General features: G+C 34.3%; 2 protein-coding genes and 1 pseudogene across 2 annotated transcripts; 2 read left to right on the top strand and 1 right to left on the bottom strand.

Annotated features, from left to right (window-relative positions):
* Positions 1-626: 626 nt before the first annotated feature.
* On the bottom strand, positions 627-3,024 carry LOC147944801 (uncharacterized; annotated as a pseudogene).
* Positions 3,025-3,863: 839 nt separating this feature from the next.
* LOC104787877 (chaperone protein dnaJ 15) lies at positions 3,864-7,019 on the top strand. The gene is made up of 11 exons (XM_010513526.2): positions 3,864-4,388; positions 4,638-4,761; positions 4,843-4,925; positions 5,021-5,132; positions 5,218-5,322; positions 5,465-5,515; positions 5,661-5,750; positions 5,847-5,955; positions 6,034-6,182; positions 6,263-6,316; positions 6,508-7,019. Exons 1-11 carry the CDS (start codon positions 4,261-4,263, stop codon positions 6,733-6,735), a joined length of 1,233 nt encoding a protein of 410 aa, XP_010511828.1. The 5' UTR covers positions 3,864-4,260; the 3' UTR covers positions 6,736-7,019.
* Positions 7,020-7,916: 897 nt separating this feature from the next.
* On the top strand, positions 7,917-10,665 carry LOC104787875 (chaperone protein dnaJ 15-like). Its single transcript, XM_087451139.1, has 11 exons — positions 7,917-8,233; positions 8,349-8,484; positions 8,604-8,686; positions 8,799-8,910; positions 8,989-9,093; positions 9,167-9,217; positions 9,312-9,401; positions 9,482-9,590; positions 9,662-9,810; positions 9,893-9,946; positions 10,095-10,665. The coding sequence occupies exons 1-11, from the start codon at positions 8,115-8,117 to the stop codon at positions 10,290-10,292; spliced, it is 1,206 nt and encodes a 401-aa protein (XP_087307265.1). The 5' UTR covers positions 7,917-8,114; the 3' UTR covers positions 10,293-10,665.
* The last annotated feature ends 1,612 nt before the right edge of the window (positions 10,666-12,277 follow it).

Genomic DNA, 12,277 nt, shown 5'->3' with positions numbered 1-12,277 from the left:
TTATTTAAGAAGTGATCATAAAAGTATAAGAAACATATTGTTTAGATTGGTCGATAACAACCTACTTTGATATAGATTGTTATTTATTTTCGTTAAAACATTTTAGCATATGTTTATAATGTTTTCAAACCCAAAAAAACGTCGAGACAATATTATTCCTATTTTTTTTATTTTTTTTTCTTTAAATAATCCATATTTTCAATCAATATAGTTTGGCCAGTTGTACATGTTTTACGGTTGTACCTGTTTTACCAGTTTTACAGTTGTACCTGTTTTCCAATTTTATCGAGTATTTTCCAGAGTATTACAGAACCAAAATATAGTATTACCGAGTATTACCAAGTTGCAACATAACCAAAATATAGTATTACATAGGTCAAGCTCTTATCAAACAGTACTACTACTACCATTTCCAAATATCAACCATTGGAGTCTTTGTTTTGGTCGCTTCTTATTTTGTGTCCTTGGACACCTTTCACCAAACCGATGGATTCTTTATAACTTTCTTTCTTCCCTGCTTGTTTTTCCGAGGCGGAGGTATGATTTTTTTGTTTTTGATCTCATCTGGGACATCCCATTTGTGACCTGTTTAGCACTAAATATAGTGTCCTATAATACGCCATTGCCTACAGCTCTGTCCAATAATATTTTGAACACAACTCATGTAGTTGGATCTCACGAGTTCTATCTTCATGCCTTAAGAATTCAATGTAAGCGGCTACATCGTGAAAACAAGGATACCTTTCAATATTGAACACCTTCCAACTGCAACTTTTGTGAATCAAGTTCATGAAATAAGGCTTACGATCACAATCGACGATATTGTATTCAAGTTCGAAACTGTTTAGCTCCATCACAATCAATTTCTCATCAACAGACCATAATTTGTGGAGTATGTTTTCCACTAAAGGCACCAATTTGTTTTCAATCGATCCAGCCACGAAATCCTTCTGATGGTCATTAAACCATTTAGAAAACGTCGCTATGATTGTATCAAGCAGGGATATTATGGAGTACTTTCTTGCATCCTTAAAGACGTTGTTCATAGATTCCACACAGTTGCTTGTTTCTAAGTTGTATCTTTCTCTAGGAAAACAATACATTGCCCATTTTTCTTTCACATTACCCTCCTTAAGATAATCCACCGCAGAAGGATATTGCATCTTAAACGCAATATATGCACTATTGAAATTAGCCACTGTGTAATGCCTACTCACCTCCATGAATCTCCATGCGACTACGTCTTTGTTGACGTTTGAGACATGACTTTTGACATTTTGAGACAAATGCCATATACAATATCCATGACGAGCCTGGGGTGCAAAAGCGATTGAACAAAGTCGCTCCGGTCGAAATGGTTTAGATGCAGATGAGGGAGGGTGGCCCCAAAGCGGAATTGACCGGGGGTGCTTGGTCGAAGCTCCAGTAGGTAGCCTACACATTAGCTACGGCACCGATAAGTCTTGCATTTCTATCACTAATAAATACTAACAGTTTTCAGCATCTCCAAAAACCAAGTCCAACTTGCATCATTCTCACCATCGAGTATACCAAACGCTATGGGTTAGTGGTGACGATTAGGATCTTGAGCCGAGGCAAAAATAAGTACACCACCATATCCGTTCTTGAGAAAAGTTGCATCCACAATTATTACTTTTCTCATTACTTAAAACCCTTCAATGCTAGCTCCCAAAGTTATGAATATGTACTTGAATCTTTCATTCTCATCCAATTCCACACGTGTTATTGTGCCCTCATTCACCTTCTCTAACATATGCAAATAGCAATACAACATCTTGTAGCTTTCTTTCGAGCTACCACGCAAATCGGTAATAGCTTGTTTTTTTCCTCTCAACGCTGTCGAGTATGATATATTCACACCTAATTTGGTCTTAACAAGATCCATGATAATTTTAGGAGTAGGAGTTTCCGTTTTTCCTGGAAAATGATCATGCAAAAGAGCTGCGACTAATTCTGGTGTTTCATACCTTTTCACGATGCTGTTGGTTCTAGTATGCATCTTGGTGTGCCTTCTAATCGAGAAAATAACTATATTTCTAACCCTTGCAGCTCGTAAACCCCAATTGCATACATCTTTAGTACATTTAAGCACTAAACGTACAGGATCAAACTTCTTAATAACAAAACCATAACTGAGAACAAATGCGGCTTTATTTACCATATCTTGCAATGCCTTCTTATTAGGAAATTCTTGATGGAGACTCAAACCCAAACCGTCTTCCCATGGCTCTACAAACTGACTAGCTTCTACAACAGGTGGGGGCTCTACATATTCGATCTACCTATACCGTTATCCACACCTTCATCACAAGATACGATTCCATCACTTTTAATTTTACTACCATCAACCTCCTTTATCAGCTCAACATGTTCTTTTTCTACATAAAAAGTGATGGCATTACATCCTACTTCATCATAGTTCATACCAGTAGAACTTTTCACCAATTTTGACACTTGCACTGGCTCTTCCGGATTAGTGATGACCTCCACATACAATATACATCTACGACTCTCCTTATCAATGGACGATAGATAAACTTGAATATCTTCATTGTCAGTAATAGTCCATGGATCCCTACTTCCAGGGGCGGAGCGAGTAAGGTTGGAGGGGGGGTCAGCTGACCCCACTAAAAAAAAATTGGTATGTTTTTAGTTATAAATAACAAATTGACCCCCTAAATTTTGTATTTTGACCCCATTAAATTTAAACCTTTCATCTTGATCCTTGCAAAATTTGCATTTTAGCCTTATTAAAACAAAATTTGCACTTTGATCCTCTGAAAATTTTGTATTTTTACCCTATAAAAAATAAAATTTCATTTTAACCCCATACAATTTACATTTTTATTCCATTAGAAAAAAGAAAAAAAATTATGACCCCTCTAATTTTTTGGTCTGGCTCCGCCACTGCCCACTTCCCACCATCAGTGCATTGTAAGTCAACCGAAGTGTAACTTCACTTTCATCTAATGCAAGCTTCTTGTATATCCTAGCTTCTACCATCGACAAAGTTATCTTCTCGACCGATGTCTTCATCATTAAACTATACATGCGACCTTGGCATTTAAAATGTATACTGACACTCATTTTATCCAGCCAAAACAATACAAAACTCTGTTTAGTATTACCAAGTTCTACTAGTTATTTCTAGTTTCCTAGTTGTAAGACATTGCACAGTAATACCAGTTTTACTTTCTAACTAGTTATACTATATAAAACAGTGATAAGAGTTTTACCAAGTTCTACTATCGCGAAACAGAAAAAAATTGAATCGTCGAGAGTTCTTTAATCTGCAATTCACTACGATTCCACAAATGACTCTATTTTTTGCTAATTCAAACTCCTAATCGAACTAAAAACAATGATACATGCCCTAATAATGGAATCGAGCTTAATGCAGATTCTGGAATTCAAGATCTTTCTTTCTCATCATTTTATATTTCTGCAATTCACTACAATCCACAAATGAAGAGAAGAACTTACTTGAAGGCGACTTCAATGCAGATTCTAGAAGGCACGGCGCCGATGGATATGGGGAGCTTGACGGTAGTGGAGAGAATTCGAGCTTAAGCTCGATTTTGATTATTTATTTTTTTTAAATTTAACTATTAAAAATAAAATAAAAGGGAAAATAAGAAGGAATAGTAATTTTGTCAGTTTACATTATGTTGAATGGATAAGGGATACGTAGATTTAGTAAGAAGATAGAAGATTATTGAAACAGCATAGTGGACTCTTTTTTTTTTTTTTTTTTTTTTTTGTCAACAGCATAGTGGACTCTTGAGATGATTTTTTAATAAAAAAATCAGTAAATATTTCGTTGAAAAATTAGAGAAAATTTGAAAAAGTAAACGAATTTGTGTGTGTGTTTTTCTTTTTTTTTAATTCTTCTTTTGTTTTCTTATGAAAAATGACGTCATCCGAAATAAAAAAAATAAATAAGAAAAAGAAACAGATTTTTTTTTTTTTTTTTTTGGGGAACTTCTTCTCTCCTTTGGTGAAACCCTTTTGTTTCGTATCGTTTAGCTTTTCTCGATCTTCTTCCCCAATCTCTCTTATTTGTTGAGCTTCTTCTTCTTCTTTTAGATCCTCGTTTCTGGTTCTTCTTTCCTTCATCGTCTCTCTTCTGAGGTTTCAATTCACCTGAATAATACGCGTTGTGGATCTGCTAATCCCCGTTTGAATTCGGAGAACATTTGTGTGGTCAGCGGCGGAGGTTAAGAGAGAGAGAGAGAGAAGATGAGTGCTAAGAAAGTTGAAGGTTCGTCAGCTCCGGCGAATCGACGAGATCCGTACGAGGTTCTCTGTGTATCAAAAGACGCTAACGATCAAGAAATCAAATCCGCTTACAGGAAATTAGCTCTCAAGTAAGCTTTGTTTCAATCTGCGCTTAGTTTCTGATTTGCTATAATATGATTATCTTGTTTTCGCTTCAATTTCATCGGTCTTGTATGCACAATTGATTTCTTAAGGTTTCTTCTAAGTGTTGTTGTAATTGAGAAATCTGAGATTGTTCCGATTTGTGAATGAATTGAGAAGGATGATGTAGTTTCCATCGTCACACTTGAATTTGATATGTTATTATTGATCACTTTGTTTTTGTTGAATTGATATAGGTATCATCCGGATAAGAACGCGAATAATCCCGATGCATCGGAACTTTTTAAGGAAGTTGCATTTTCATATAGCATATTGTCTGACCCAGAGAAGAGAAGGCACTATGATAATGCAGGGTTTGAGGTAATATAAACTTCGTCGGTCTTTGTTAAGTTTTCTACACTACACATTCTTGCAGCTTCAGTAAGAGTTGTTGTGTTATAGGCACTTGATGCTGATGGAATGGACATGGAAATTGATTTGTCTAACCTTGGGACTGTAAATACCATGTTTGCAGCTTTGTTCAGGTTCGAGTTTGTTTACCTTTATTAAGGAAGCAATCTTGAGATCGTCTTTTATTAACCTTTTTAGTTTTTATTATCCTTATAATTGTTCACTTCAGCAAACTAGGGGTGCCTATTAAGACTACTGTGTCTGCCAATGTTCTTGAAGAGGCTATGAATGGAACTGTTACTGTTAGGCCCCTTCCTATTGGAACATCAGTTAGTGGGAAGGTGAGGGATCATGATTACATGACTGTCTTTTTACCTCATTTCATTATGTATTTGGAACTGAAAGTTATCTAATTTCTCGTATCAGGTTGAGAAGCAATGCGCTCATTTTTTTGGAGTTACGATAAGTGAGCAACAAGCTGAATCAGGGGTCGTTGTTAGAGTAACTTCAACAGCACAAAGTAAATTTAAGGTATTATTATTGGAATGCCATTACTGACCATCTTGATAATGTTTAGTGTATTCAATGCATGCTCCGTGTCCCTGGTTGCTAACTTGTAAGTTGTATCACCTAATTAGCACTATGACTAACTTCTAAATTTGTCCATCTTCAGTTACTTTATTTTGAGCAAGATTCAAGTGGCGGCTATGGATTGGCCTTACAGGTATAAATCATATATTGGTCTTAGTTTTACACCATTACTGAACTGTCTTTGGACAAGAGATTTTTTCGCTAGTTCTTAAAACAGCTTTTCCATTATTCTCATGGTGATTCCGTGACAGCATTAAGCGTCTATTTTGTTATTTCAGGAAGAGAGTGAGAAAACAGGCAAGGTGACATCAGCTGGCATGTATTTCTTACATTTTCAAGTGTATAGAATGGATTCGACTGTCAATGCGGTATGCAAATTCTGAGCTCTTTTTCCTTTCATTTGTACCTGACATCTGAGAATGTGCAGAGGTATTAAAGAAAGCCACATTGCGGTTATTGTGCAGCTAGCTGCAGCCAAGGACCCTGAATCTGCTTTCTTCAAGCGATTGGAAGGTCTTCAACCTTGTGAGGTTTCAGAACTGAAAGCTGGCACACATATATTTGCAGTTTATGGTATGAGTTTTTACTTTATTTACGATAGCTGTAGAAATTTTGAGATTGTAGTTTAACTGGTCTCTAGTTGCTTTTCAGGTGATAACTTCTTTAAGACTGCATCCTACACGATTGAGGCACTCTGTGCCAAGACCTATGAGGATACTACAGAGAAGTTGAAGGAGATTGAAGCTCAAATCTTAAGAAAGAGAAATGAGTTGCGGCAGTTTGAAACAGAGTACCGAAAAGTAAATTTCTACTATTTGAGAGCTCAGTTAGTATTTTAGGGAGACATGTAACCTGATAACCTCCATTATTCTTTTGCAAGGCGTTGGCGCGGTTTCAAGAAGTTACCAACAGATACACACAGGAGAAGCAAACTGTACGTTTGATGAATCATTTTTCTCTATATTAAAATTTATTCCTTACTGCATTTTCTACGTTAATTAGCACTCAATGTTTCTGAAAAGAGATGTTTTTGTAAACTTCGTGCACATGAACCATAAGAGCCATAGCAAATATTTTACTTTTTTTTTTCTATCATTCTAAAAGTGTTTTTGGTTTGTGGTGAAGGTCGATGAACTGCTAAAGCAACGGGATACAATCCATTCAACATTCTCTGTTGTGAAGACACCAAGCGGCAACAACTTGAGCAATGGAAGTAGTAGCAAAGCTCATGGAGATGAATCAAAAGGCGATGGGGATAGTGCGGGAGAAGAAGGCGGAACAGAGAGTAAAGACAAATCAAAGAGGAAATGGTTCAACTTGAACCTAAAAGGATCTGATAAGAAGCTTGGTTGACCAGAACAGGCTTATTTGTTGTGGGTCATTTGGTATTTTGTTCATTCGTTAGACAGAACAGAAGTGATTTGGTGACTGTTCATCACTGAGTTGCTCTTTGTAGGCATATATATTCATGGGAATGGTTTTATCAGATATTGGGAGAAAGATGCAAAAGCTCTTTAATGGGGAGTGTTTCGATTTTGTATGCATATTATGCTTTCATCAATTCATTGTTTGTTATATTTTATATTAAACAGAATTGTCATTGTGATGATATATATATTTCAAGATTCAAAATGAAATTCAGAATTTCAGATGTACTTTATTTCAGTGTTATTAAAAAAATTAAATCAATAACTAGTCTAATTAAATATGGGCAATTTGAAAAAAAAAAATTATTGAGTTTTGTTCCAAAAAAATACCATTACTTGTTTGTTTTTTTTCACAAAGAGACCATTCAAAGTTAAAACTAAACTTTATCTTTCAAATTATAAATTCTAAAAGATAAATCCTAAATCTTAAAAACTAATCTGTAAGGGGGTATTATATTTAACTACTGCCTTTAAAAGAATTAAAATGAGTTGACAAAAAAAAAGAATTAAAATGAAAAGAAAAATTAAGATTTTAATGTACTTCACAAATTCTTTCCAAAGATGGGAATTGTTTCTTTACATCCTTTTTTCTTTTTTTTTTTTCTTTTTTCTATTAAACTCTAATCAAATTACATTACCATTAAAAAAATCTTAATATTGAATAAATTAGCTTTTAATAGAATTCTAAAATCAATAAAATGAATAACAGTTTATTCTTTTAAGTTCTTGTAAATTGAATAACACTATATTTATGCAGTTTTTAAATTATTTCAAATTCAATTAAAATCCTACTTTCAATAATCTTTCACATCCAAACTTTTAAATTATAAACCTTCCTTAAGAATTTTTCTTTTGTTTTCTATTAAATTCTAATCAAATCACATAACCATTAAAAAAATCTTAATATTGAATAAATTAGCTGTTAATAGAATTCTAAAATCAATAAAATGAATAACAGTAGATTCTTTTAAATTATTTTAAATTGGTTAACACTAGATTTATGCAGAATTTTAAATTATTTCAAATTCAATTAAAATCCTACTTTCAATAATCTTTCAAATCCAAACTTTTAAATTATAAACCTTCCTTATTAATCATTTTTTCCTTACTAGTGCAAAACGTAAAACCTTATATTTAGTTTCGTCTTCGTAGACAATCTTTTTTCTTCTGCTTCTCTCGTCAACCTCGTTGCTGGCTTCATTTGTTCATCGTGCAATTCCTTTATTGAAGATATTATCCTATAGTTCCCCTGGTGCTTCCTTCGAGTTTGAGACATTTTTCCGCAGGAGAAGAAAAAGTGAGACAATGAGTGCTGAAAAGGTGGAAGGTTCGTCAGCTCCACGAGACCCGTACGAGGTTCTTTCTGTATCAAAGGACGCAAACGATCAGGAAATCAAACTCGCGTACACAATCTTGTCTCACAAGTAAGCTTTCAAACTTGTCCTTTGTTCTGTTCATATGTTTTGTCCTAGTTAATGCCTTTGTTTCTTGGACGATTATGCTTTAACATGAAATCTCTTCTTATATTGGATTTAAAAGAATGGACAGGTATCATCCGGACAAGAATGCTAACAACAATCTTGAAGCTTCTAATCTTTTCAATGAAGTTGAACTTTCCTATCGCATTTTGTCTGACCCTGAAAAGAGAAGACAATATGACAATGGAGGGTTTGAGGTGGTGATTCTTGTTTTGTATGCTTAGTGTGTCACTTGTCAAAGTACTTGTATCAAATTTTTTTTTTTAAACGCATTCTTCTCGCTATAATAAGATTTGTTGTTTTATTGATATTATAGGCACTTGATGGTGATGAAATGGACATGGAATTTGACTTGTCTAACCTTGGGACTGTAGATACCATGTTTGTAGCATTGTTCAGGTTAAGTTAGTTTACCTTTTTTTTTTTTTTTTTCCATAGCTCTCAAGAAAGCAATTTGTTTCAAATCCTCTGTATTAACCTTTTTATCATCCTTATCAATGTCAACATTCAGACACCTAGGTGCGCCTGTCAAGACTACTGTATCTGCCAATGTTCTTGAAGAGGCTATGAATGGAACTGTTACAGTTAGGGGCCTTCCGATTGGTACTTCAGTTAGTGGGAAGGTGAGGGATCATGATTACACCACTTTCTTATTTCTTTGTGTACATTAGAACCGAAGTTAATCTAATATCTCTTATCAGGTAGACAAGCAATGCGCTCATTTCTTTAGAGTTACAATAAGTGAACAACAAGCTGAATCAGGGGTTGTTGTTAGAGTAACTTCAACAGCACAAAGCAAATTTAAGGTATGCTCGGAACTTGGAAGCTGTTTTGACCTAATTAATGCCGTGATTAACTTCGAAAACTGTCTATTCTCAGTTGCTTTATTTTGATCAAGATTCAAGTGGCGGCTATAGTTTGGCCTTACAGGTACAAAGAGTGTTTCTCTTCGTAATAAAAGAGTATTGTTCGTAGTATTATCCTAATACCTGAGAAAGCATGATGCTTCTATTTGTTCTTGCAGGAAGAGAGTGTGAGAACATGCAAAGTAACATCAGCTGGCATGTATTTCTTGCATTTTCAAGTATACCGCATGGAATCAACAGTCAATGAGGTATGCAATGTTCCATAATTAGCTGACATCTTAGAATGTGCAGAGGTATTAACGAAAACCACATTGCGGTTATTGTTCAGTTAGCTGCAGCCAATGACCCTGAATATGCTTTCTTCAAGCAGTTGGAAGGTCTTCAACCTTGTGAGGTTTCGGAACTGAAAGCTGGCACACATATATTTGCAGTTTATGGTAATGAGTTAGTTATTATATATCTTCTCTTTCTGAGACCTTAGTTTAACTGGTCTCTCGTTACTCTTTAGGTGATAACTACTTTAGGTCTTCTTCCTACACAATTGAAGCACTATGTGCCAAGAGTTATGAGGATACAACAGAGAAGATGAAGGAGATTGAAGCTCAGATTATAAGAAAGAGAAACGAGTTGCGGCAGTTTGAGGCAGAGTACTACAAAGTAAATTTTTTATAATTGACCTCAGTTAGTAGTATTTACTAGGGAGACATGTAACCTGATAAATTGTTATACTCATTTGCAGGCTATAGCGTGTTATGAAGAAGTTACCAACAGATATACCCAGGAGAAGCAAATTGTGCGTTGATGATGAATCTCTCATATCTTTTTATAACAGTTTTATTCTTTTATTGCATGAGCTTTGTGCTAGCAATGAGAAAGCACATAGACCACATAATACAACTCCCAAGTGTTTAATCTTGTGTGCTTGATGGATGATGGTGCAGGTGGATGAACTGCTAAAGCAAAGGGATACAATCCATTCGTCCTTCTCTGTCGTGAAGACACAAAGTGGCAACAAATTGAGCAATGGAAGTAGCGGCAACGCTCAGGGAGAGGAAGGCGGACAAGAGAGTAAAGACAGGTCCACAAGAAAATGGTTCAACTGGAACCTCAATGGATCTGATCATAAGAAACTTATTTGATCTCCGAAAGTGGGCCGGGTTTGTTCTTACCCCGGTACCTCAAAACTCAACTGGCTCATGGGTTTTGTTCATTCGTTTATGTTGTGGTTCTTTAAGGTAAAAATATTTTCATCGGAATGATCGATCTTAAGAGAGAAAGATCCATAAGCTCTTTAATTTATTGCAAAAAGATTGTTGTGGTCATCGGAAAGTGTTTCAATTTGGGTGTTTAAGCTCAGCTTCACTCTTTATTAGGGCTACTCTTATTCACTTTGGGCCATATGTTGGTTACTGGTTAGAAAAGTAGGTTTAAATTCTTGTAGCATCGGGCCCTCAACTAGAACATTTGGACAAGTTAAGAATAAATTTCCAAAAAAACAAAAACTACAATTAAAGACTGATCGTGAAATATTCATTTCATTCGATACAAGAAAAAAATTGGGAAATTATGTATTATTAATTTATTAGATGTCTAATAGAGAGGAAAAAGTCGAAGCTAAATATGTTTAATGTGATTCTCAAACTTTAGTCTGTATGAGTATGCTAGAAGTTACTTGCTCTTTTCTTAATCAAAGTATTTTTAAAGTGATTGAAATGTCAAATGACTAGATTTCAACTAAACATCGTCAATAAGTAGTAAGGATGTCGAATTATATAAAAATCAACGCACAAAGTAGAATGATTATTGGGTTATGTTAATATTATTATAAATTTTCAAAAGGTCGACTAATAAAAACGATTGACCTGTTTTGACTTTTTGAAGCTTTGGACTAAACAACAATGTAGTTACAAAGTATAATAGGAGAGAATAATTTAAAATAATTGTAACTGGTATTGTTTAAATGGCTAAAAACTTAAAACCATATAAACTAAAACAAACTAAATATTTGAAAACCCAACAAATCTCGTATTCTTTTTGTATCATAAAACGCAAGACTTGGTAACTTTTTGCTTCAATGTTTATTTTTTTAACCACTCGGTAGCATTTTCTAAACTACCAAATCTCGTATTACGTCAAATTTTTTGCACATGACTGTTTTAGTACGAATAGGTTATCCACGAAAACTGTATATAATATAAGCAAAGGGTAGTAAAACTGTTTAGTACGAATAAAAATCCCAAAACCATTACCAACAACGTACATACAAATTTTATTATTAATTTATGAAGGTAAATAAATCAAAACTAAAAAAACTAAAATGATTAACAATTACTACAAGACATGATGAACTCGATGAAAATAATAACATAATAGAGCGACCAAGCATCTTCGCACTGCACTGACCACAATTCACGCAACTAGTTCGACCCAAGGTCCCAAACCCACATGATTTCAGAATATAAAAGTAATTCAATAATTTGTGCCGGCGGCTAACGAAATGGCTATTGGTAGGATTCATGGTACAAATCAATAACTTGTAGTAGATATGTTTTGCTTCTGATGTTTGGGATCATAATTAACTTATTTAAAATAGAAAATTGTGAGCGTTTTTTAATAGTTTACGCAGTAAGCCAGTTACAAATCCTGCCATAAAAGAAAAAAAGAACAACAAAATATTATAATCATTTTTAAGTGATAAAATCAGTCTGACATACACTTGTGACTTGTTTACCTCTTCATCTTACGCAAAACCTAAGAAAATTCTTTTTAAAAAGTCTTAAAGAAATGTATATCAGCTTTCCATGGTTGCTTCCTCGATGTGAGGCATAAAATGTGGCTGTTTATTAATTTTAAATATGTGTGTGGCTGCTTATATCTGGAAATCACGGATCAATATGGCACCGTCTTTGCAAGGCAACTATAGTGATCATATGAATTGTTTATATATATATATATATATATATATATATATACTAGCACATGCACCAAGGCTTTATCAGAGAACATTGCAGAAATGTGTAGTAAAGTGACTTAGATCATATGATTAATAAAACCAGTATTATTGTTATTAGATCTATAAACTGGAGTATTTGCATGACCAAAACATATGATTTAGTGATTTGTA

The sequence above is a fragment of the Camelina sativa genome, chromosome 5, assembly GCF_030686135.1.
Source record: "Camelina sativa cultivar CO46 ecotype springtype chromosome 5, ASM3068613v1".
Taxonomy (NCBI): Eukaryota; Viridiplantae; Streptophyta; class Magnoliopsida; order Brassicales; family Brassicaceae; genus Camelina; species Camelina sativa.
The sequence above is the reverse complement of the archived record's forward strand: the minus strand, read 5'-3'. Positions and strand labels throughout refer to the sequence as shown.